This window comes from Numida meleagris, chromosome Z, assembly GCF_002078875.1.
Source record: "Numida meleagris isolate 19003 breed g44 Domestic line chromosome Z, NumMel1.0, whole genome shotgun sequence".
Taxonomy (NCBI): domain Eukaryota; kingdom Metazoa; phylum Chordata; class Aves; order Galliformes; family Numididae; genus Numida; species Numida meleagris.
In genome coordinates this window covers 72,833,349-72,856,477 of record NC_034438.1, presented here as the reverse complement: position 1 = coordinate 72,856,477, position 23,129 = coordinate 72,833,349, and the positions used below count along the sequence as shown (strand labels likewise).

Genomic DNA, 23,129 nt, shown 5'->3' with positions numbered 1-23,129 from the left:
CTGTGGTGCATATTTTTACAGCACAGCTAATGGAGGCGGCTATGCTGAAAATTAGTGTTTTGTAACCAAGAATTTGCTCCGTTAAACAGCGTTATTGTACTCTCCGTATCTGTTGTAGCTTCCATGGAAATAAATAGGAGGTATTACTTTCAGAGCAACCTATGTCTTTCTTAAATAAGTTGTTATTCCCTGGAGGTGAGCACCTGGCTGACACAGTATTACTTTTGTCCTTTGGAGTGAAAGTTCTGTATAAGAATTGCATCAACGAGCTGAGGCTTTTACAGAACAAAGTGGATTTAATTGCCAACAAAGAATCAATGGTTACAGTTGTGCTGGAACATAAGAGGCCTTCAGAAGAACAGGGTTGTGTTTTTCATATATATCCAGTGAATGGAAAGGCTGTTCTGCACTGACCTCAGATGCAGAAGAGAACCAAGCAGCTAACAGCCCCCGCTGCCCTGCAGCAGGCTCTATCCTGGATGGCCACAATGCTAAGAGTAGCACTGTGTTCAGATTCTGCAATGCCTCACAGTGTAGAAATGTGGGATATGACATACCAATGCTGACGGCGTAGCAGAAGAAAGAGAGACTGTGAACAAGCGTGCGTCTTCGTTCCAGGCCATCACATTCGAAATGCAAGGTCATGCTTGATGCTTCACACTGTAAAAAGCACTTCACTGGCAGAAGAAGTTTGCAAAGGACTGCAGTCAATCCAGTGGTTCACAAATGTCAGACGTATAGAAAATTACAGCATGCTTTGCTCAGGTAGGAGTACACTTCAGAATACCAAATACAAGGCGTTGTAGAAGTCCTTGCCCCTCCACGAGTTTTACTCCAGCATTCTATTTTCTGCGACTAAGTCACTTGCTCATATATAAGTCCTAAAAATTTGTGTTCTCTTCCACATAGAAAACAGACACATATTGCACAAGTGCATATCACACTGGTGCAAGTAGCACATTCAGAAGAGAAGCAGGAGAAAGGTTTTATGTAATTTATGCATTTTTTACCTAACTCCTGTTCAGATTAAGGCAGAGGTTTGAAGAGGGCAACCAGTTTTGAGAATGTATATGTGTACCATCTCATACAGTAACACAGGCAGCGGCCATGACTTAAAACTTCTAGTAGCCATGTGGCTTTGAAGACACCCAATAAGGACACACAGACTGAAATGATGGAAATACCACGAGAAAGCAGCACGATAGAATACTACCAGGTTGCTCTGTTCGTGCTGGAAGATTGTAACAAACACTTTCCCAGCTGTTTTAAATTCAGCACTGCAGGGCTGCTATTTGCAAAAATCCAATTTGCGACCTACTACTGACAAGCAGTGTTACCTTGTTCCAGTGCCAACAAAACACTAATTCCTCTGCTTTTAGAAACTGCAGTAGGATACAATAAAACAGAGGAGCAGCAGCAGTTCACAGCCTGCAGTTCTGAGCTTTTAACATTCGCTAAAAAAGCAGCTGCTGTGTTTGCTTAGAAGTAGAAACAAAAAGGGCAGAGTTTGCGTTTTTCCTCGGTCAAAAATAATACGGCAAAAAGGAAGTTACTTGCAACGCTGTTCCCATCGGTCTCATTTCACGGTAAGCAATACGGGGCTAATAAATAAATTATTGATCACATGTCATTTAACACTTGTTGTTCACTGGCGTTACATACTAAATGGTAATTAACTTTATGCAACCGTGGAAGACGCGGAGACAATTTGCATTATAACTGCAAGCTCCATTATGTTGCATGCACCAGTAGCTCCAAGACACAAATTGCTTGGATAGCAGATTAAACGTTACGATTATCAGTTGCAATGCAATAATAGAAGTCAAATGTCAATACAGATAACATAGTGTATGGAATTGTAATTTGTACACTCAGCACAAGTCAGGATGAAATCATCATTTCCTTGCTGAGAGAGGCTATTATCTGTCTACATAAAGTGCATCCAGCAGGGTTCATAATACACAGAAGTACATACAAAAGAATTTGAAGCACAGAGTCATCTGCAAAGGTACTCAAAGGGTGCTTTTTTTAAGAATTGTTAGATCAACATTTCAAATTAAACTTCAAAAATAATTCAGCATGATTACTGTAACACTCAGTCACCCTCATGATTACATTCCTATGTGGCTTTTTTTTCATTCACATTTATTTTCAGATAATGATTTGAGGATCAGTCAGGGAATCCTAGAATGGCTTGGGTTGGAAAGGACCCCGAGGATCATCAAGTTCCAGCCCCCCTGCCACAGGCAGGGCCACCAACCTCCAGACCTGGTACTAGACCAGGCCCCATCCAGCCTGGCCTTAAACACCTCCAGGGACAGAGCATCCACAGCCCCTGTTGAGCAACCTGTTCCAGCGCCTCACCACTCCCTCAATAAAGAACTTCCCCCTGATGTCTAATCTAAATCTCCCCTCCTTTAGTTTAAAACCATTCCCCCTTGTCCTATCACTATCTACCCCTGTAAAAAGTTGATTTCCCTCAAGTTCATAAGCTGCCTTTAAATATTGGAAGGCTGCAATGAGGTTTCCCCAGAGCCTTCTCTTTTCCAGGCTGAGCAAGCCCAGTTCCTTCAGCCCATCTCCGTAGGAGAGGTGCCCCAGGCCTTGGATCATCCCTGCGTCCCTCCTCTGGACCCTCTCCTACAGCTCCACATCCTTCCTGTACAGGGGGGCCCAGGCCTGGACGCAGTACTCCAGAGGAGGCCTCAAAAGGGCAGAGTAGAGAGGTACAATCCCCTCCCTGTCCCTGCTGGCCACCCCTCTCCTGATGGAGCCCAGGATACCATTGGCCTTCTGAGCTGCAAGAGCACACTGTTGGCTCCTGTTCAGTTTTTCACCTACCAGGAGCCCCAGGTCCTTCTCAGCAGGGCTACTCTCACTTTCTTCTCCCAGTTTGTATCCATATCTGGGATTGCCTCAACCCAAGTTTGAGATCTTGCACTTTGCTTTGTTGAACCTCATTAGGTTCACAGGGGCCCACAAGGGTTCACAATTCCCAAGCGTTATAAGTGCAGAAATAAACTTAGCTCTGCTATCTGGCTTTAAATATGTGAACTCAAGCCACAGAATGGAACAAAAATGTCTGAGATGGAGAGGCTGATACAGAAGAAGGAAGGGATGCCATCTAGAGGGACCTTGATAAATGTGAAAGGTAGACACAAGGAGGGGAGAGGGAACAGAATTAGGACAGCTGACTTAAACAGGCCAAAGGGGTATTCCATACCATATGACATCGTGCAGAAGGGCTTTTGAAGGGGGTGGGAGTGCATTTTTTTCTCTTCTGCTGTTCAAGTGCTAGCGGGGCAATTGGTCAGGGAGTGGTGATCAATTGCTTGTGCATCACTTCTTGTGTACATTCGAAGACACACACACACAGCCATAACTATTACCCTTTTCCTTTTTTCTATCTCAGTAAATAGTTTTATCTCAACCTACAAGTTCTACTTTTTCTATCCCCTGATTCTCTCACCCATCCCCCTGGGAAGGGGAGGAGTGAGTGACTGATTGTGTGCTGCTTAGCCACCTGCCCAGACAAACTACATCAGGAAGATAACTTTGACTGCCTCCTCTCTATTCTTCAAGAAGTGCTATTCAGAACTCTCTATAACACAGATGTAAAATTTGAAATGCTATTATGATGGAAGACCAGCCAGTGTTGCAGTGTGTTGGTTCTTTTGGATAGTCTGGACATCGCTGTTGTCAGATCTTAGAATTGAGGTAAATCGAAAGCCAAATTAAGAGTCCTAGAATCTGGGTCCAAAATGAATGTTTTTGCTACATTTACAGACAACCTGCCTCAGCAAGCTTCCACAAAGTGGAAAAGAAATTTTACACAAGTAATGCGTCAAAAAAATCTCTGAAGTTACTTGGTGGAAAAAAAATCAGTCTAGAAGTGCCATGCCTCTCCTTGTCTTGCATTCTGAGCAAAGCTCACAAACGAGTTCCCCGTGGCTATAGTCTTCAGTCTCCAAGAGAAAACTCCACCTAATTTGAAATGGGACATAAACATTTCCCCAGTGAATCCCTGCTCAAAGAGTATTCCCTCCTGGCTGTATATCTGGTTTTCGAGCTTGTTTGACCCCAGGGTGCCACAAGGGCCCTGAGAACCAACTCTGAATTTTTCTAGCTGTAGAGATGGCTACAAAAGGCTGCTGTAGCCCTTGATCTTATCTGTTATCTCCCAACATAACGAGTAAAAGTTTCCCTTCTGAAGGAGAGGCAGGAAAACTGAAGTGGATCATTCAGCCCAGTAACACTTCTCTCAGCTGTCAGCTCAATGTGTGAAAATGGCCAGCCTGCTGAATGCTCCTGCTCCAAAACAATAAGCAAAAAAACTTAGAAGCCCAAGAGATTTCACAAAACGTAAGTTTATTTATGCATTGAAAAATAGCCCTGTACTGTCCACCCCCCACAGCACTAGGCATCTGTAGGAAACTCAGCATGTAGTTTGAAGCATAGATCTACCAATTGGAAAAATAACAGGAAATGGTAAGGAGGCAAGAGATACAGACAGACAGTGAAAGACAGTGATAAGGCAACAGAATATCATTATTGTCATTATTATTATTAACACCAGTCACCTTCCCTTCTTCCCAAATATTCTGTATTTCATATTTGAAGACTGAAGTAGTGTTTTCATACATTAAAAGTTAAACAATTTTTTAGAGTACCTGATTTTCTGACAGAATTAGCATTGCTGCAGCCGAATTTTAGACAAGTTTCCTCACCATGAGGTTTAGAAGGTACACGGTTTTGAAACGCTAGGAGAGTTCCTGGCACGGTCATTAGTAAGGCTGTTATTGAAACTTGATTCCTTGAGCCAAAGGTAAATCTTTGCTGTAGTTGATTGTACTGGAAGAGAAACAATTATTTAGAGATCAATAAGACAGACCATGCAGCCTCCTTCCCAAGTACATGTCTTCTGACCAGTTGCATGGTAACCAAGTCAGGAGATAGCAGGAGGGAATAGCAGAGACTGATTGCTAGAAGATACCCTTCACAAGATTCATGGAGAGACACCCAACACTTCAATAAGTTACCCATGCACAGGCAAAACTGGCCCCTCTCTCTGTGGCTCCCATTTTACATATTTTCTCAAAAGTTTCAGTAATTTTTTTGTTTACTTTAGCATAAGGCAAGAGGTGAAAGTAAAAACATTATGAAGCAAAAACTACGTTTAAAGAGTGATTTCTTTTTCCAGCTCTATAGAAATAGCCCTGCTCTGTAAAAGGACACGTTCATTTTAAGGAACAGTGAATAAAGAAATGTCTTTAATGAAATCATTCTCTATTGGGAATATGGACATAACTTCTTACATGATGAGAAAGAAAAATTACACCTTTACATGATTATCTCACATTTAGTGAAAATAACCTCCCATATTCAGAGATTTGTGCTGGGCTTTAGCAAGTTTGTACGTAATTTTATATTTGTTTGAATTCAAAAGTGTATCTTACCATGTCGACCGTTTCATATAAAGCTTCCATGAATCACTTCCAGATTCTCTTCCTCCACCAGTATGCTTTTCACCACCTGCAGGAAAAAAGTTGTAAATGGAAACATGATTTTTTTTTTTTTGGAGCACGGGAACCTGGATTAACTCAAGGAGATTCGACAACTGTAAAATCTCATGGAATAAAGTTCCCTATCCTTTGTTCTAAGCCTGAAACAAATTACCAAGACACCATTACATACAACTCACACAGTTAGTTCTCCCTTCCCATTCTTACTTCCAAAACCATCTGCCTGAAATTGAACATCTCAGCATGCTGGTGACAGAGGATGCTGTTTTAAAGATATTTTCTTTAAACGTGATACAGCTGTACTAGAATGTGCTGGTCCTTGTACTGTTCAAATGATCAGATGAATATTCTTCTTCCTTCCTCCATTTTCTTTGGTATATGTGAAAAAGAAATCAGGCAAAAATCCTGGGAAATTCTCCCAAAAGCACACTATGCTTTAGTTTTTGTGTGCATATGCAAACAAACAACAAACATGTTCAAGACTGTTTTAACTAAAACTTAGATTTGGAGAGTTTTCCATTCAACCATGTCCCTAAACACATCTAGAACATACTTCTGAGTTACAATACCTGGACGAAGGAAACAAAAAGATATGTGGAGTACTTAAAAATCAAATACAAATATTTTTACAAGATGGACCCTAACTACTTCTAGTCATTTTTCTCATTTCTGCTACAGCAGTGTAATTCAAATTAACTTCATTCCTTTCTTCAGATTAATCATTTAGATGGACGGATTAAAACCTTGCAAAATAAGATGAGGAGACCCAAGTTACACTAATTTTACAATGCTCTAATTTGGTCTCCATCTGAAGCTTTTCTTTCCATGAAAAGCTAATAAAGTCATTAGATAAGTGAAGAGTCATTAAAAAAGTGGAACCTCAGAAATAATATCAAGTCACTAGATCTGGTACTAGAGAATTTCACTGTTTAAAGAAAGAAAAATCAAACACTGTAAGTAACATACCAAAAGCACCGCCAATCTCTGCCCCACTTGTTGGGATGTTGACATTCACAATGCCACAGTCAGATCCCTTTGGCCTACGGACAAAGGTAAGACAACTACTGATCAGGATCATTTATCTTCCATAAAATAAGAGCTAAACAATGTCCAGCTGGCAGCATATGTAGGTATAAAAAAAAAGACAAAATACAGTAATCTTAAGTTTTAAGAATGTAGAAAAATATTTTGAATTATACCCGAGCCAGCGAAAAATCCTTCCCAAATCCCTGGTAAAGATACTGCTGGAAAGACCTTGTTTTACTTCATTATTCCAGGCAAAAACCTCCTCTTCCTCCTAGAAGGAAGGAATGTCAATAGTTAAACCACACCTATTCAAAGTAATTAAAAAGCACTGTTAAGAAAATTCCAGTATGCTGCAGATGTAATGCAAATACATTTGTAACAAATCAAGGGTAGGATATCCCCACCACTGCAGAGAAAGACATAACTTGCTCTAGAACAGGCTGACTTGAATGAAAAAAATCTGTCCCTGCACAGACTTAGCGTAATATCAGCACTCTTCACAGAAAATGCATAAATGTAGCTATGTGATGAGGTAAGCCATCACAGATCAACAGTGCCTCTTAAACTGTCAAGGAAATTGCATATACACAACATACATAAGAAAATGCTCTCCTGAAATCCCTGACACAAGACTCAATTCACTTTGCTATTTTACCTTAAATTTCAGCACATACAGTATGGGAGCAAATGTTTCCGTGTGGACAATGGGTGCATTATGGGCAAGGCCAATCACAATGGTTGGTTCAACGTAGTTTCCAGGGCGATTTATTACCTTGAAAGTACAAAAGAAAAGAAACAACTGAGTAAGTTCAGCCAAACTAGCATCCTGCTTAGTACCAGTGTAGGAAGGGAATACCTCATAGTTCTATTACTATAGTTGTACCTATCAATCAGAAATTGAAGTTCAGATCATCTGAGTAGATAACCTGGAATTTACTTATTTACATGTTTAATATACAGAAGTATAACTTAGTTTTCTAAATAAGTAATTGAATCTCCAAGTCACTTTCTCCTACTTGAAAGCTGATTAGTAAGTCAGCTAGAAATTTAAAGGCAGTAGGAATAATGAAGGTGTCTATAAAAACAAGAATTCCCATACAATCAATTACGTCCTGGAGAAACAAATATCATACATGAGGGCTGCACTGAAAGCAATGCTTCCTACTTTATCATGTTGGTACACAATGTCAAAGGTGGACAGTGGTGGTAAGGCAGTAGAGACTGAATGTTCCCACCACTATTTCGTTACCTCTTGTTGCCGTGAGACAGATGGCAGCAGAGGGGCAGACACACAAAATAGTGTCTGACATGGAAGTGTATGAAGTAAAACTGTGGAACCGAACTCCTCCTCGAAGAAAAAATTGCACCCTTTGACACTTGCTGAATGTTTATGTCGACCAAGTGGTGGATGTCAGCACAACAAGGCAGTGGGTGGTACATTTTAGCAATGGCAGCAGCAGGTCACCTCTGCTGGTGCAGACTTTTACAAGTGCTGCACGCAGGCTCTTGCTCATCACTGGCAAAAATGCATAGCTAATGGTGTTGACTATGTTGAAAAATAGTGTTTTGCAGGGGAGAATTTGCTTTGTCAAACAGAGTTGTTATGTTCTTTGTTTTTGTTATGGCTTCCATAGATTTTCCAAATAATGAAGATGTGCTAGAGACTTCTTTGAATCTTCAGCATTTCTCGAAGTTTGATATGGTGAACCCAGGAACAAGAACAGCAATTTTTCTTTGTTATGTGCACGACAGTCACCATTTACATTGCTGTCTGTATTCTCACCATCCTGTGAGATGGAAGAGTAGTACAGAGAATTGCTGAAAACTCAAAGCCATTTCTTGGAGTTCTACATAAACTTATCTTTACTATAAGCACAGGACTCCAATTTGGGCATTCCATGATTAACTGACATTATGTAACTGATGACATGACAAACTGACATACAGTCTTGGCCTAAGCCACAATGCTATAGTATTTTTTTTCCCTAGAAAATTAACTGTAGAAGGAAGAATAAAAGTAAGTCACCTTTCCACCATAGACCACAGAGCCACCTTGTTGTTTTGCTTGCTCTACTGCATTAAGAAACATTTTCACTGCTTCTTTGGTATGAAGGGGACCATACAGAGTGTCAGCTAAAGAAAAAAGAAAGAAAAATCCGAAGACGTTATTTCAGGAAAATTGCAAATTTTTAATAGTTTTCTTATAAAATTTGATGAGTAACTATTCAATCTGTCTAAGAGGAACAGTGGTTCTTCATCTGCCCTTCAAGGCTTGTATTCTGAATAAAAACTAGCTACAACCATTCCATGGTAAACTGCTAAAATTAGATATCTTTGATCTATAATCACTTTAGAATTTTAACAGAAAGATGCAAACTGAAACATCTCCTAAATACATGAGTTGGAAACTGCTACTTACAATCCCATGGATCACCGATGCGGACCTGGGCATAGGCCTTCGCAAGCTTTTCCACCACCTCATCATGGATGCTCTCATGGAGGAACTAAACAAAACGTGGTAAGAAGGCTGTAAGCCAGCAAAGCCTATGTTATTCCTCCTGAAGCTCTACTGCACTTTGAAGAGGGCCAAAGGAAGTGTAGAGATAGTACTGTTCACATTCAGCAAATGCCGTGTTTAAATGAACACAAGAGAAAGTTTGAAAACAGGAGCACCACCAAGAAAGCAAATCATCAAGATTTAAAAGAACCAAAGGAACAAAAATTCATTTTTAAGTAACCCCATTAGAGATTTACGATTAATCCACAGACTAATTATAATGACTTGTCATGCATGGACAAATTTTCAGTGATTCCTCCAATTACAGCAATAAAGTGAAGCTACAGCTTTTTTGCCAAAAATGTATCTAATCAACACAGTTCTGAAAAGACTACGCAGACACACGCTGACATTATGATACTTATACACTTCTTTAAAATGGTTGGTTTAAAAAAAAATGGGGAAAAAACCAACAGGAGACACGTGCACCCCTGCTCTTCTGAAATCCCACAAACCAAAACCTGAACCAGCCACAACTAAATTTAAGTTCTGGCAACAAAAGGGGAGAGAAACTAAGAAAACATGATGAGCATTATTTTTGTGAGTTTTAGGACCCTGTGAGAAACATTCACAGAAGTTCTCTGGAGCTAGAACTATAGTGACAAACTATACCTATCTTCTTTCATCACACTGATATCAGAGAGAATGAAATACACCTAACAAATACTCCTTATTCTCCATAATATAAAAAACTGATAGGAATTCTCTGAGCTAATATGGAATTAATTTTTAAAGTCAGAGCTATTCAAACCAGTTCAGTTAGATTTACACACCAGTCTTCTGGCAGTTGTGCACCGCTGACCCGCTGTTCCCACAGCAGCAAACAGAGTAGACGGGATGACTAGGTTCAGGTCTGCATCTTCAAACACTTAATAAAAGTTGAACATCAGTATGTTAACACAGCAAAGAGAAAAGGTGTAAAATGGTGTTTTCTGGAGTGCTGAAAGCTCTCTAAATTTACTAGGTTTAAGACGCTAAACAGCATGCAATAAATTCTAGCAGGTCACTCAAGAAGTATGAAGAATAATAGCACTAGCATTGCACATCAGTGCACACAAAGGCTGCTCAGAAAGTAATGCCTCTTATTTTATTATGTTGGCCCATGATGGCAGTGGTATGGCAGTAGTGGTTGAACCTTCCCACCAGTATTCCACTACATTATGTTGCCATGGGACAGATGGCAGCAGAGGGGCAGTCTGATAAAATGGTATCTGATATGGAAGTGCATATGAAACAAAGGTGTAACTAAATTCCTCCATGAGTTAGAAATTGCACCCGGTGACATTCATTAATGCTTGCTGAACATTTATGGAGACCAAATGGTGGACATTACCACGGTGAGGGAGTGGGTGGTGTGTTTCTGCAGTGGTGACAGCGACAAGAAAGACCCGAAGAGCATCTCAAACAGCTCATCTGCGCCAATCAGTGAATTACTAATTACTGATTACTCTGCGTACAGAGCTGAGTATCAGCTTCAACGCGTTGGAAATGACGGTGGCAACACTGGAATATCACAAAGTTTGCACCAGGTGGGTCCCACAGATGGGAGAGGAACAGAAAGAACAAGGTATGCATGTTTATCACGATCTACTGAACCAATGCAAAGCTGATGGTGACAATTTCCTGGATCGCATCATTACTAGTGATGAGAAGCGGGGTCACCACTGCAAGCCAGAGTCAAAATGGTAGTCCATGGAGCGCTGCCACATGAATTCCACATCAAAGAAAAAGTTCAAGACATAGCCCTCAGTGGGTAATGTGATGTTCTCACTGTCTTTTGGGACAGAAAAGGGGCAATCCTTCTGGATTTCCTGGAACTCAGACAATCATCCACTCTGACCACTACAACACAACGCTGACTAAGCGGAAGGCTCAAACTTCTAGAGACTGAGCAGAGAAGACAACCTTTCTCTTGCAACATGACAACGCCAGCCCCCATGGAGTACAATGACAATCTTGGCTAGACTGTCATCACACATCCACTGTATAGTCTGGATTTGGTGCCTTCTGACTTCCATTTGTTTGGGCTGATTAAAGAAACTGCATGAGCAACATTTTCCTAGCAACAATGTTGTCAGAACAGCTGGGAAACAGTGGATCACCTCCACTGGTGCACCTATGTATGAGCATGGCATGCAGGCTCTTGTTCATTGCTGGCAAACATGCATAGCTAATGGTGATGACGATTTTGAAAAGGAGTATTTTGTACCTGAGAATCTGCTCTATCAAATATTGTTACTGTGCTTTTTGTATCTGTTATAGTTTCCATGGACTTGAATAAGAGGCATTACTTTCAAAATGACTTATGTACAAAAACACCTCATAATTTCCATACTTATACACATGGAATTAAAGACACGTGCAATTGGACATAAACAGATCTCTGAACTACTGGAAAGAGTCTTTCTCAACAAAGCCTGCAAAAAGCCTCAGCTTCAATTTAATTCAATACGGTACAAGCAATTTCTTGCTCTTCTCCACCTTCCCTACATGAGAAGTCTAGTAGCATGAAAAGAAGTGTACCCAGGTGGTATCACTCAATTTAACCAGTCCCACAGAATGTGGGGGGAGACAAATCTGAGACAAAATCCAAGCAAGTAAAGTTTAAGCCTTCATTCAAAGTCAACTTCAGAAAAAGCAGGACTTTTACGTGACAAAATAAACACTATTTCCTAACTGGGCAGCAAGTTCATACTACTCTATGCAAAAAAAAAAAAAAGAAAAGACTGCTCAAATTGGATTTTTGAAGGTGCTTAATATTCTGGACAGGCAATTACATCGGTTCAAATCATAAAGGTGAAGGAGAAGGCTTCAATAAAATTGGTATTTAGTTGGTTTCTATTTTCTCTCTTTCTAATGTTCATTTTTAGAGTATTTATTTTATTTTTATCTGTTAATCAGAACATGACCTAAATCACCTAAACCTGTAAAACAGGATATTGAAATGAAGACCTACGTACTTTACTTCTAAGTATCTTAAGTGGTCAAACATTGTCTTAGATGTCATTTATATGCCTGTCTATATATGCAGATACACTTATATTCTGAAATGCTAAAAATTGTGTTCAAGAGATCAGATCCTAAAGTCAAATTTCAGCAGAAGTTAGCAGCATTGTCCACATCCCCATCCCATTCAATTCAAAACTAAACAAGAGTTTGAATTCTCATTTTTATCCTAAATCACTACACCTCAGCAACAATGAAGACAGAAAAAGATTAAAAAACACACAAAAAAATTTTACTAAGCATTTTTTAAACCCCCAGTGGAAAAAAAAAAGAACAATTTGTTACAAACATATGTATATTAACTTTCAAATAATATCTATGGGACTACACTTCTACACTGTATATTACCAATAATGGCATTGTTTCCTCCAAGTTCCAGCAGACTTCGGCCTAATAAAAACATACAATAATTACATGAGTCACACATGTATTCAGTATGCATTACAGTAAAGTCATCAGTAATTACATTTAGATTTCATTCCACTTTCTTTTCTGGACAGAAATTTTTAGGCATCATTGTCAACAAATTGCACTGGTCAAAGGAGCAAATTACATTGAATATCACATCTACAACATACTGCGAAGAATGACGCCTGGAGAAGGAAATAGCATAAAAAATGAGGTAAAATAGCACTAGAAAGGAAAAGAAGAAAGCAAAACAAGTTGCAGGATAAATAATATGAGGCAGATGAAGATTAGGAGGTGCTATGCATACAAAAATGAATAGCAGCAGTCTTAAGTATTTCCCTAGCAACTGTTTTATCTCAAATCTGAAAGAAGGAATCACCACCTACTTATATATGAAACTTTGCAATCTATTCTGAATTTTTTTGATGCTTAGGATAATCTTGTTCACAATATATTCTGTTTAAAAACTTAGAACCCTGCAATTGTGCACGGGTTCACACCTATATAATTTTTGTTGCAGGTATTTGAAGATGCATCCCAAAGGTCCTACATTTTCTACTATATTTATAAGGAGTATAAGGTGAAGGGATAATTTTTCATGAACGGATTTGCTGAAAGACAATAAGCCCTGGCTGTTCATTTGTCAGTCTCTAGAGGAGAGTCACAAGAACTTCCTCCAAATTAACTGCAGTACAATGGATTGGCAGACATCCTGGGTAAATAAAAAAAAACAACAACAAGAACAACTGAATTGTGACCAAACTAGAAGAAAAAGCAGTAGGTAGTTCAAAGGAGTTTCCTCATCTTACTTTCATGAAGATGAAAAAAGTTAACACAGGAGACAGGTGAAACAAGCTGTATTTTAAAATCCTGTGAGGTTACCCTACCTTTCCCAACCATAGAAACAGAAGAAAAATAGAAGACTCCCACTCACCGAATCTCTCCTGAACCATGAGTGCTACCTGCTTGCCCACTTCCGTGCTGCCAGTGAAAGACAGCAGGTCCATTCTCCCATCTCTCGCCATTGCTGTCCTGCACAACAGGACATGCCACCACATTTACAGGAAGAGTAAACAGCTGGAAAAGCTGCTCACACCTCCCACATAAACCAAACATCAGGTAAATGACTGAACAGCCATCACAAAAGCTTCTTGTCACTCAGAGAAGAGGAACAAGACTGCCTCCCTCCCCTACGTCATGCCAAATAATAAGTGCATCACCTGTATAATTAAATACATCCCAAAGAACACAATGAAATCAGTTTCAATTGTTCTGCTCCCTAAGAAGATAAGCACACCTATGACTTTAATAGTTACCATCCTCTTTGTTATTACTTCTCTTGAAATGCTCAATTTTGCATTTGTAGCAGGAATTTACGCATTTGTAGAGCTTCTAAGCAATGTTACACATCTATGTGCAGGTGCACAGCCCAGTGTGAGCATGGAAAACGGAGAATCATTCTCCTCTACAAATGGTCTGAAAGACTGATGGACTAAAAAAAAAAAAAATTGAAAGAGTATGATGAATGGAACTTTACGTTGGCCATATTCTTTGGATGTAACTACACGCAGAAGTAGAATGAAAACTGACCCGTGTCTCTTCATTTCTTCATTAAACTGGAATGTCTAATAAGTTACTTGTTAGCAGCTAATCTCACAATAGCAAGTAGAAACACATGGTATGTTTACTGTAGATGCATCCGCACAAAACACAATAAATGTTACCTACCCAATGTCTGCTCCACCACAGATCAAAGAACAGACAGCTCCAGGTATCTTGTTATCCTCCAAGACTTTGGCAATTATCCTAGAATCAAAGATATAAAAAATTCAGTTACCTCATGGGTGCATATAATAGACAACAGGCAATAAACCATTAAAGGCACATGAAAAAGCAACAGATTTTTTTTTGTTTTAAGTCTTACAGATAGTTTTTACAATAAATACACACTCAAGGACTTTGATGTTATAATCATTGCTCATGCAGAGAAACTCTTGAAAAAAAAAAATATCCCCTATGCATCTACATAACTGGCACCAAGTAGCATCAGAATAGTGTGTAAAATCCTCGGCCCTACAATCTTTCACCATTAGAACAAGATGTTTATGTAACTTCACGAAGTCACTTAAAAAAATCACAGAATCACAGGAGTTGGAAGAGACCTCTGGAGATCAAGTCCAACCCCCTAGGTTCCCTAGAGTAAGTTGCACATGAAAGTGTCCAGGTGGGTCTTGAATATCTGCAGAGAATGAGGCCCCACGATCTCTCCAGTGCTCTGCCACCCCCACAGTCAAGTTTTTTCTCAAATTTTTTTCATATGAAACTCTTCCTCTGTTCCAGTTTATGATAATTGCTACTTGTCCTGTCACTGGACACCATCAAAAAAGAGCCTTGTCCCATCCACTTGACTCCTGCCTTCTAGATATTCATAAGCACTGATAAGATCCCCCCTCAGTCTTCTCCAGGCTAAATAGTCCCTGGCATCTCAGACTTTTCTCACAGGGGAGAAGCTCCTGGCCCCTAATCATCTTCATGGTTCTCCACTGGAATCTCTCCAGTAGTTCCCCATCTTTCTTGAACTGAGGAGCCTGCAAAGGGACACAGTATTCCAGATGAGGCTCACCAAAGGCTGACCAGAGGGGGAGGATCACCTCACCTGACCTGCTGGCCATCCTCCTTTTAAAGCACCCCAAGATACCACTGGCCTTCTTGGCCACAAGTGCACGCTACCAGCTCACTGCCAACCTACTGTCCACCTGGACACTTAGGTCCTTCTACACAGAGCACCTTTCCAGTAGGTCAGATCCTAATCTATACTCATGCACGTGGTTATTTCTCCCCAGGTGTAGGATTCTACACCTGAGATATTCAACATAAGGTTCTTCTCTGCCCAACTCTCCAAGCTGTCCAGGTCTTGCTGAATGGCAGCATAGCCTTCTGGTGCGTCAGACACTACTCCCAGCTCTGCAACATCAGCAAACTTGCTGAGGGTGCACTCTATCCCTTCCTCCAGGTCACTGATGATGTTAAAGACCAGACCCAGTACTGATCTGGGGAAAACTGCTAGCTGCAGGCCTTCAAACATACTCTGCACCACTGACCACAATCCTGAGCCATCCAGCTCTCAGTCCACCTCACTGATCACTCATACGCCCCATGCTTCCTAAGCTTATCTACAGGATGTTACAGGAGACAGAGTCAAAAGCCTAGCTTACGTCAAGGTAGACAGCATCCACTGCTCTCCCCTCATCTATCCAGCCAGTCATAAATTCATATAAGTCCACTCGATTGGTCAAGCATGATTTCCCCTTGCTGCTGACTACTCCTGGAAAAACTTATTTTCTTCCACATGCTCGGAGATGACATTCAGAATAAATTGCTCCATCACTTTCCCAGAGACAGAGGTGAAGCTGACTGGCTTGTAGTTTCTCAAGTCTTCCTTCATGCCCTTTTTGAAGACTGGAGTGACAATGGCTTTGTTCCAGTCCTCAGACACCTCTCCTGTTCTTCATGACCTTTCAAAGATGATAAAAAGTGGCTCAGCAATCACTTCTGCCAGCTCCCTCATTACTCAAAGGCACATCCCACTGTGGTGCATGGATTTGCACATGTCGAGTTTGCCTAGATGATCTCTGACCAGATCCTGCTTGACCAAGGGGAAGTCTTCCCTTCTCCAGACTCTCTCTCTTACCCCTAGAATCTGGGATTCCTGAGGGTCAGTCTTCATAATTACAAATGAAGCAAGGCAGCGTTTAGTAACTGCCTTCTAAGTGTCCTCCATTACCAAGGCACCCATCTTATTCAGCAGCACAGTCACATTCTCCCTAGTCTTTCTTTCACTATTAATATACATAAAGAAGCCCTTCTTGTTTTCCCTGATCTCCCTGGTCAGATATAATACTTACAAGTACTCTGAGGCCATGTTCTCAGGTCCATATTAAAGCTACAAGACTACAAAATGCATCATTTTAAAGGAGACCATTTACATTTTGCATAAATCTTGTTTGTATCATGCAATAGATAAACACTTAAAATGCTGACACAGTAAGGGAAGTAGCAATAAATCTAGAGCAAGCACCACTAGGACATGTATTTGTCAGAATTCTCCTTTCTATCAGGAATGAGCCTTGAACCCTGGAAAGGCATGCTGTGACGTTACTAGTTTGGGATAATAAGGACTGTGTGAACATATCTTCAGGAGGTAGGTCTACAGAGACAACCAAAACAATTTGCACCCCCTCCAGAAAATGAAAAAAATACAGCCAAGTGCTGATATTGGGCTTTGACACCAAAAGAAGTGGATGTTCAGAAATATGAGAGTTATTAAGGGTAGCTGAATTGTATAAGCTACTCATCTTCTACAGTGAAGCAAGCAACACAGCTAGACATTCCTCAGCAGAAGCACAGCACTGGTCTCAGAATAAAAAAAGGCAATAGTACAGGTAACATGTTATGTACTCTATATTGTTACATTATATGTAACAAGGGAAAAGCAATTCTTCTCAGCACTAAGCACTATCTCACTCAGAATACAATTTGTTTAATAAGGAAAACAGAACGCAAAGGAACCAGAACTCACTTGGTAACAGCTACACTTGTAAGAGATGTTGTGGGAGCACCTTTCCTGCAAGAAAAAAAAAAAGTTTTCAATTCTTCAAATGAAAAATAGTTTAATTATGCATTTATTATGGTACATCAAATACAGCATGCTTAAGATGGTTTTCAGGTGCATGTTAAGACAAGAACTCAAGCACTACCGTCCAGTGTTGAGCATTTAGATCTGTTGAGCTCAGTGTGAACTGGAGATATGCTAGACATTATAGTGAAGCACAGAGATGGAACAGAAGCAGGAGCAGGAGGAAAAGCAAAGTTACTACCAAGATCCTTAATTTTATCAGTACCAGTTCTGAAAATATTGATTTTTTGTTACTGTCAGTGTTGCTAACCCTCAATTTAAGTTTTCACTGATTTGTCATTTGACTAAGTCCTGCGTGGGTGTGGAACTCAATACCTCATTGAAGATGTTAACGAGGTTACAAAAAAAAATTACATTTTTTGACTACATACACCTTACAAATAGACAGAAATTAAGCCTACATGAAATAGAATCAAATATACAGAAACACATGAAATTTGATAACAGTTACATGCCTGAGATAACAGTTCTGCAATTTTAAAATACTGTTCGCATGCTGGACAGCTGTGTCTTACCAGAGACAAGAGTTTCCACAGATCATTGCAATTGCACTGTTCCACCCATACACTGCAACAGGGAAGTTAAAGGCCGTGATGATTCCTACTAACCCAACAGGATTCCACTGCTCTATAAGAGCATGACCAGATCCTGAAGGAAAAGACAGAACATACGATTTGCATCCATTCAATGCATGCACGAGGTGCTATGAGGAAGGGGCCTGTCATCACTCCTCTGTCTATCAGAGCATTAGCTTGTGGAGAACTGTATTACAAGGGCTCTGCAACTTACTGCAACATGGTTAGCTAGACTGTGGGGGAAAAAAAAATGATAGTGAGAAATTTTGCTCTTTTAACGACTCAGTTAATAGAACATTGGTTGCTCAGTAAATAATAACTGACAAAAAGACTTCTCATTTTTAAGCATACTGACAAAGTTTTTACATGCCTTCCTCCAGCACCTTTACTACAGAGAGGTCAGAGAGAATCTAAAGTTTCACGAAGCAGAGGAAAAATCTCTTGCTTCTCCTGATATATGCCATAGAACAGATACTTCATTAGGTGGCACTACTGTCTATCAGCACATCTATTTATAGACAACATGCTTGATCAAGAGCTCACAGCATAGAGATTTTGCTGCAGTACACCGCTCTATGTTTAGGATATGACATCCCCATCCTTCCACTAATACGAAAAATAAAAATTAAAAAATGGTGAAGAAAAGAAACGGAACACATACTTTCTGAAGGCAAAACAGGTCCGCCAATCATTCGGGACAAACCAACAGCATAGTCGCAGACATCAACATATTCCTGCACTTCCCCAACACCCTCAACATAAATCTTTCCCATTTCCAATGAGACCTGAAAATATCAATAAATACCAATAACAAGATATGATTTTTTTTAAATTCACGTTAATTTCCAATGCATTTTGTCTCCTACTGCTATCAGGTATATTCGTACACCAAGTAGAATTCAATATAGAGTTTTTTGCTACAAGATATTCACCTCTACCTGAATTATTCAAAGCTTAAAGAAACAACACAACAGATAACTATAAAGGAGTCACACGTTCATAAAGTAGGAGGAAATTAATAGAGGAAAATAATCAATAGTGAAAAATTAAAAAAATCTAATGAAAGAAGTATCCAACAGTAATCAGTTTCACAGCCTGGGATCAAAGAAGATTTCATTTCAATCAGGGCATCTGCATACTTTTTTTTTTATCAGATGTGTAATAAATTGGAAAAGAGGGATAACTACCCCAAAACAAAGTAGTCATTTAGATTTTTCATAAGCAAATGGCTCATTTTTACAGCACCTCAAAGCAAGTTTGAGAGATCTAATTTTCAAACATTGCTGAAAATGAATGCACATCTTTAGTCTATCAGCGTCCCAGCTGTTTAGCATCTTTTTTTTCCTAAGCTATTGCCTTCTGTTCAAAGCATGTTAAACATACAAAAGAAACAGAGACTGCCAATGAGAGAACATTGATATTTGAAATTTACTCATGTATGAACTGAGAATTCAGTCGCTCACTCCCACTTCATTTTTCAGTGATGTTATGATATAAGCAACTTCATACAAATATCACCTACCACTTGAGGTTGAGGATTGTACTTTGAGAAAGCTCTTAAGTGAGAAATCAGTTTAAATGATTTTATGCTCCATGCAAAGATTCAGATAGAGCTGACCAAACGCCTTCCTAGGTATTTCTAGGGTGTCTGTGGTCCCAAAGACTTGCTAGGCTACTCTGCACACATGGAAACGCCACATCTGATTTCTGCTTCAACCTAAAGAATAGGGAGCCATTAAAGAAGTGAGGAGTCAGGGCAGAAGAGCTCGCTTAATGCATTTGTTGGAAAGTTGTTTAGAATTTGAGCAAACTCAGAACAGGGTGTCTGGACGCCTCAAGATAACAGGAAGAGTCTGTGTCTGTGACTAGACATGGAGAGGCACCAGATATATTTAATGAGTAACACATCAGTGAGCCTGTGAGAGCACTGGAAATACATCTGGAAAACTGACAAGGACGTTGTGAGGCTGGGATGGAAATTTCCAATTGGATATGAAAAGGTGAGCTTCCATATTGTTCTCTTTTACAGTGTGTCAGTTTTATATCCTTCAGCCAAGAAAAGTTTGAATACTTGGATACCTAGTGCATAGCTTTCACCCTGAAGTTCAGTCCCTGTCCTGGAAGGGTGAAAAAGCCTCACAATCTGATTGGAAAATCTACAAGCACCCAACAAGTTTTATGTTAAGAACGCTCAAACTTCTGTCTGCCCACGCTCACTGGCAAACTGTAATGTTTTTGAATACAAATGTAGTTATGCATCACAGAAAGTCTGCCGTGAAGCCAACATCAAGTGAACTAACAAAGCAAAGTTCTGTAGGTTAGCAGTATGAGCTTGCCTACACGTGGTTATTCAAGGACAGCTGTTTCTGAACAGCAGCACATACAGGTATGTGCCGTAAAAGGATAGTAGCAAGCTCCCCACTTGGCCTCTTTTCTTCCATAGCAACTAGTGTTTTAAAGGAATGGTCTTTCTACCTTTATATCCAAAACAGCACTGCAAGAAGATCTCATTAAGACTGTCTCACCTTATGAAGCCTTATACCTCCATACCTCAATTCTCAAAACCCTACAGATCACCAGAAAAGAGCTCAAGGTTAAAAGCTCTGTATCAGAGGGATGTCTTTTTTGTACATGATGGTGAACAACTTGGTAGGTACAATGAGAAAACAGCATGGGAGCAGTTCCAACACTCTTCCTAGCCAGTGTACGGGCTCAAAATGAATTACACTGTTTTTATCCCCAATATAAAATGTGAAAAATCATTTTCAGTATACAATGTCAGAACGTAATCGTCTGTTGTTTTATATATTAAAACTAAATTCCTTTACACAAGTTAACAGAACTAACACCATTTGAACAGTTATTAACGTTAGTATTGCAGAGTGGTACTGTAAAACCATGGCAAAAGAGTTTTGACCTTTTTCCCCCCTAAAGCCAAGCTGCTTCCTAAAACACCTTACCAAGCTTCCCAGAACTTTGATTTTTTGTCTCAGGGCATCACCAATCTGTCGTACTATTTCTCCACGCTTGGGCGCTGGGATCTGTAAAAAAAGGAAAGAATCCATTTGAGACTGAACATCTGTGACTTCTTCATGTACATATTATGTTCATTTTCTATGCATGCAGCAGGAGACCACTGATTGTGGTAATTTATCATCCTCTTCCCGAGACATGGTAACTCATTCATTTTTATCATGCACAATTTCATGACAAATTCCTTCTCATCTCACAGATAACGGATTAGAAACTGCTAATGAAGAAATAGCTAGAAAAAGAAGTGAGGAATCCATCAGCAATGCAAGCGTAAATATTGACAGGCAAAATCTTTCAGATAAGCTCATTAAAACCAACAAAATTCACAAACTAAAAAACAGCTCTGAGATGAGGTTTTAAAGCCCTAGGTCTGTTGATTTTCTTTTTTTTCTTTTTAATCCGTTATACCGCTTCCAGGTTATCTTCAAATACATTATGAGCTGGCACCCACACGTAATATTACGTGCATAGATTGTAACAAAATAATGCCTTAAGATATCCCAAGGAAGCTGTGGTATTTCTCCTAAGTTTTTGTTCTCTTCAGGTAAGGAAACAAATTTTGTAGGATAAAATACAGGATGCCTGATACCTTACAAAATTCAGGTATATCAGAGAAGCGTCTGGTATCTATAAAAACAAGCAAGAGAACAGATGCTGCTTGCAAATACCTTGTACAGGGACAATGACAACTACAGCTTCCTAGAGGGAAACAGCAGTCCGACACAGCAACATAACACAAAAGTTTTGAAATAACACAGCTGCTTTGTGAATAATCAGGGATCAACTGATGGTCAAAAAAGCACAGTCAAAACCAGCAGGTTTACTCACACCATTATCTCCAGGAGTTAGGCACCCAAATACTCTGCACAGGAGAAAGCACGCTGAAATGTGAATTTAAATACACCTGGAGAGGTTATTTCCTTGCTTATGAGGTTTCAGGACTTCAGCAGACCTGCTGGTGATAGCTTACAGGCACTAACTTGGGTAAACACCCCAGGCTTCTTAAAACAAACATTTTTCAGAAAAAAAAAAAAATGAAACGTCCTCATTTTTGTACGTAGTGGTTAATGAATGCAAGCTGCTTAGGTCTGCATCTTGAGGCAGGCCCTCATCACAGATCTTTGCTTTTATGTAACACAATGTAACACGGTCATGTTTTCACACCTCCAACCAACAGGGCAATGTTATGTGTACCTGCCAGAGATACAATTAAAAAGACAAACGCCATGAAAGATAACTGTTAACTTACATCAGCCCAGACTTTCCATGCCTCCTTAGCCTTCCTTACTGTTTCCTCGTAATCCTCCAAGCTACCCTACACGAAGAAGCAAGCCAAAGAAAAAAAAGTGAGGAATACCGAAACCCCGAAACAAACTCCACAGAAAAGCTTTTGTGTCGTGCAGAGCTACGAAAGACCGCACTGCAGAAGATGGTTTTCACAAGAAACGAATATCCCACCACAGGATACGAACAGACCCAAGGGGCCCGTCACGCCGACAGCCGGCGCTCCCCTACCTGCCGCACTCTGGCGATGGGCTCGTTGTTAGCAGGACAGTACGTGGTCACCACCTAGAGCAGAGAGGCTCCGTCAGCCGACAGACAAAAGCCCGAAACAACGATCCCAGCAGACATTTGTCCCGGCAGCCCTCCCTCCCCTCCTCCCCGCGGGCCCGCTCTCCCCACGCAGCCCACCCGCCCCGGCCGCACCTGGCCGCCGCCGCCCCAGCGCCCATTGTACACGCCCGGGTTGTCCTCCTGCAGGCCCAGCTCCCGCAGCCAGGCGTACTGCGGCTGACCGACCAGCAGCGAGGACATGGCGGCTGCGGGCCGCCACCCGGCCCGACGCGGCAGCAGCAGCACCGAGGAGGCAGCGCGGCGCCAGCCCAGCATCCCCAGCAGCCGTGCGCGGAGGGGGGCGACGCCGCGACGGCCCGCCGGGCCCGCCCCCACGCCGAGCGCGTCGATTGGTGGGGGCGCAGCGGCGCCCCCCGACCGGCGGCGACCCCGCACCGCAGCGCCCCCTGCCGGTCGGCGGCGTCCCACCCGCGCAGCCCCTGCAGCCCCCAGCCCTCCGCGCCGCTGCCCTCTGCCCTCTGAAGCACCGCCCGCCGCCGGCGTGGGGCGGTGGAGTGCGTGCGCTGAGTGTGCCTGCGGGACGGAAATAAGAAGGCAGGCATCGAAGCTGGGGAAAGCGTGGCCGCCGTTACTCAATAAAGACGTTATAGCTTTCAGGAGTATGCATTACTGCTTTCATTGCTTTACGCTGCGCTGGTTCTTTGAATCTTGGTGAAACGAAGCGGCTTCAG

At 40.9% G+C, this 23,129-nt stretch overlaps 1 protein-coding gene across 1 annotated transcript; it reads right to left on the bottom strand.

Moving 5' to 3' along the window:
• ALDH7A1 (aldehyde dehydrogenase 7 family member A1) lies at positions 4,352–22,769 on the bottom strand. Its single transcript, XM_021381097.1, has 18 exons — positions 22,531–22,769; positions 22,339–22,392; positions 22,073–22,138; positions 20,751–20,831; positions 18,452–18,575; positions 17,731–17,863; positions 17,099–17,143; positions 14,248–14,325; positions 13,454–13,551; positions 12,460–12,501; positions 9,879–9,973; positions 8,968–9,052; positions 8,575–8,681; positions 7,204–7,320; positions 6,722–6,819; positions 6,489–6,562; positions 5,457–5,532; positions 4,352–4,851 (listed from the first exon to the last, which is right to left on the bottom strand). The coding sequence occupies exons 1-18, from the start codon at positions 22,711–22,713 to the stop codon at positions 4,797–4,799; spliced, it is 1,611 nt and encodes a 536-aa protein (XP_021236772.1). The 5' UTR covers positions 22,714–22,769; the 3' UTR covers positions 4,352–4,796.

Bases quoted from the DNA above. Each gene is read 5' to 3' on its own strand.
- ALDH7A1 (XM_021381097.1), bottom strand. From the start codon at position 22,713: ATGCTGGGCTGGCGCCGCGCTGCCTCCTCGGTGCTGCTGCTGCCGCGT. The intron at 14,326-17,098 runs GTGAGTTCTGGT...CTTTGATTCTAG, and splicing joins ACAAGTGTAGCTGTTACCAA to GATAATTGCCAAAGTCTTGG. The intron at 13,552-14,247 runs GTAGGTAACATT...CCTGTTGTGCAG, and splicing joins TGTGGTGGAGCAGACATTGG to GACAGCAATGGCGAGAGATG.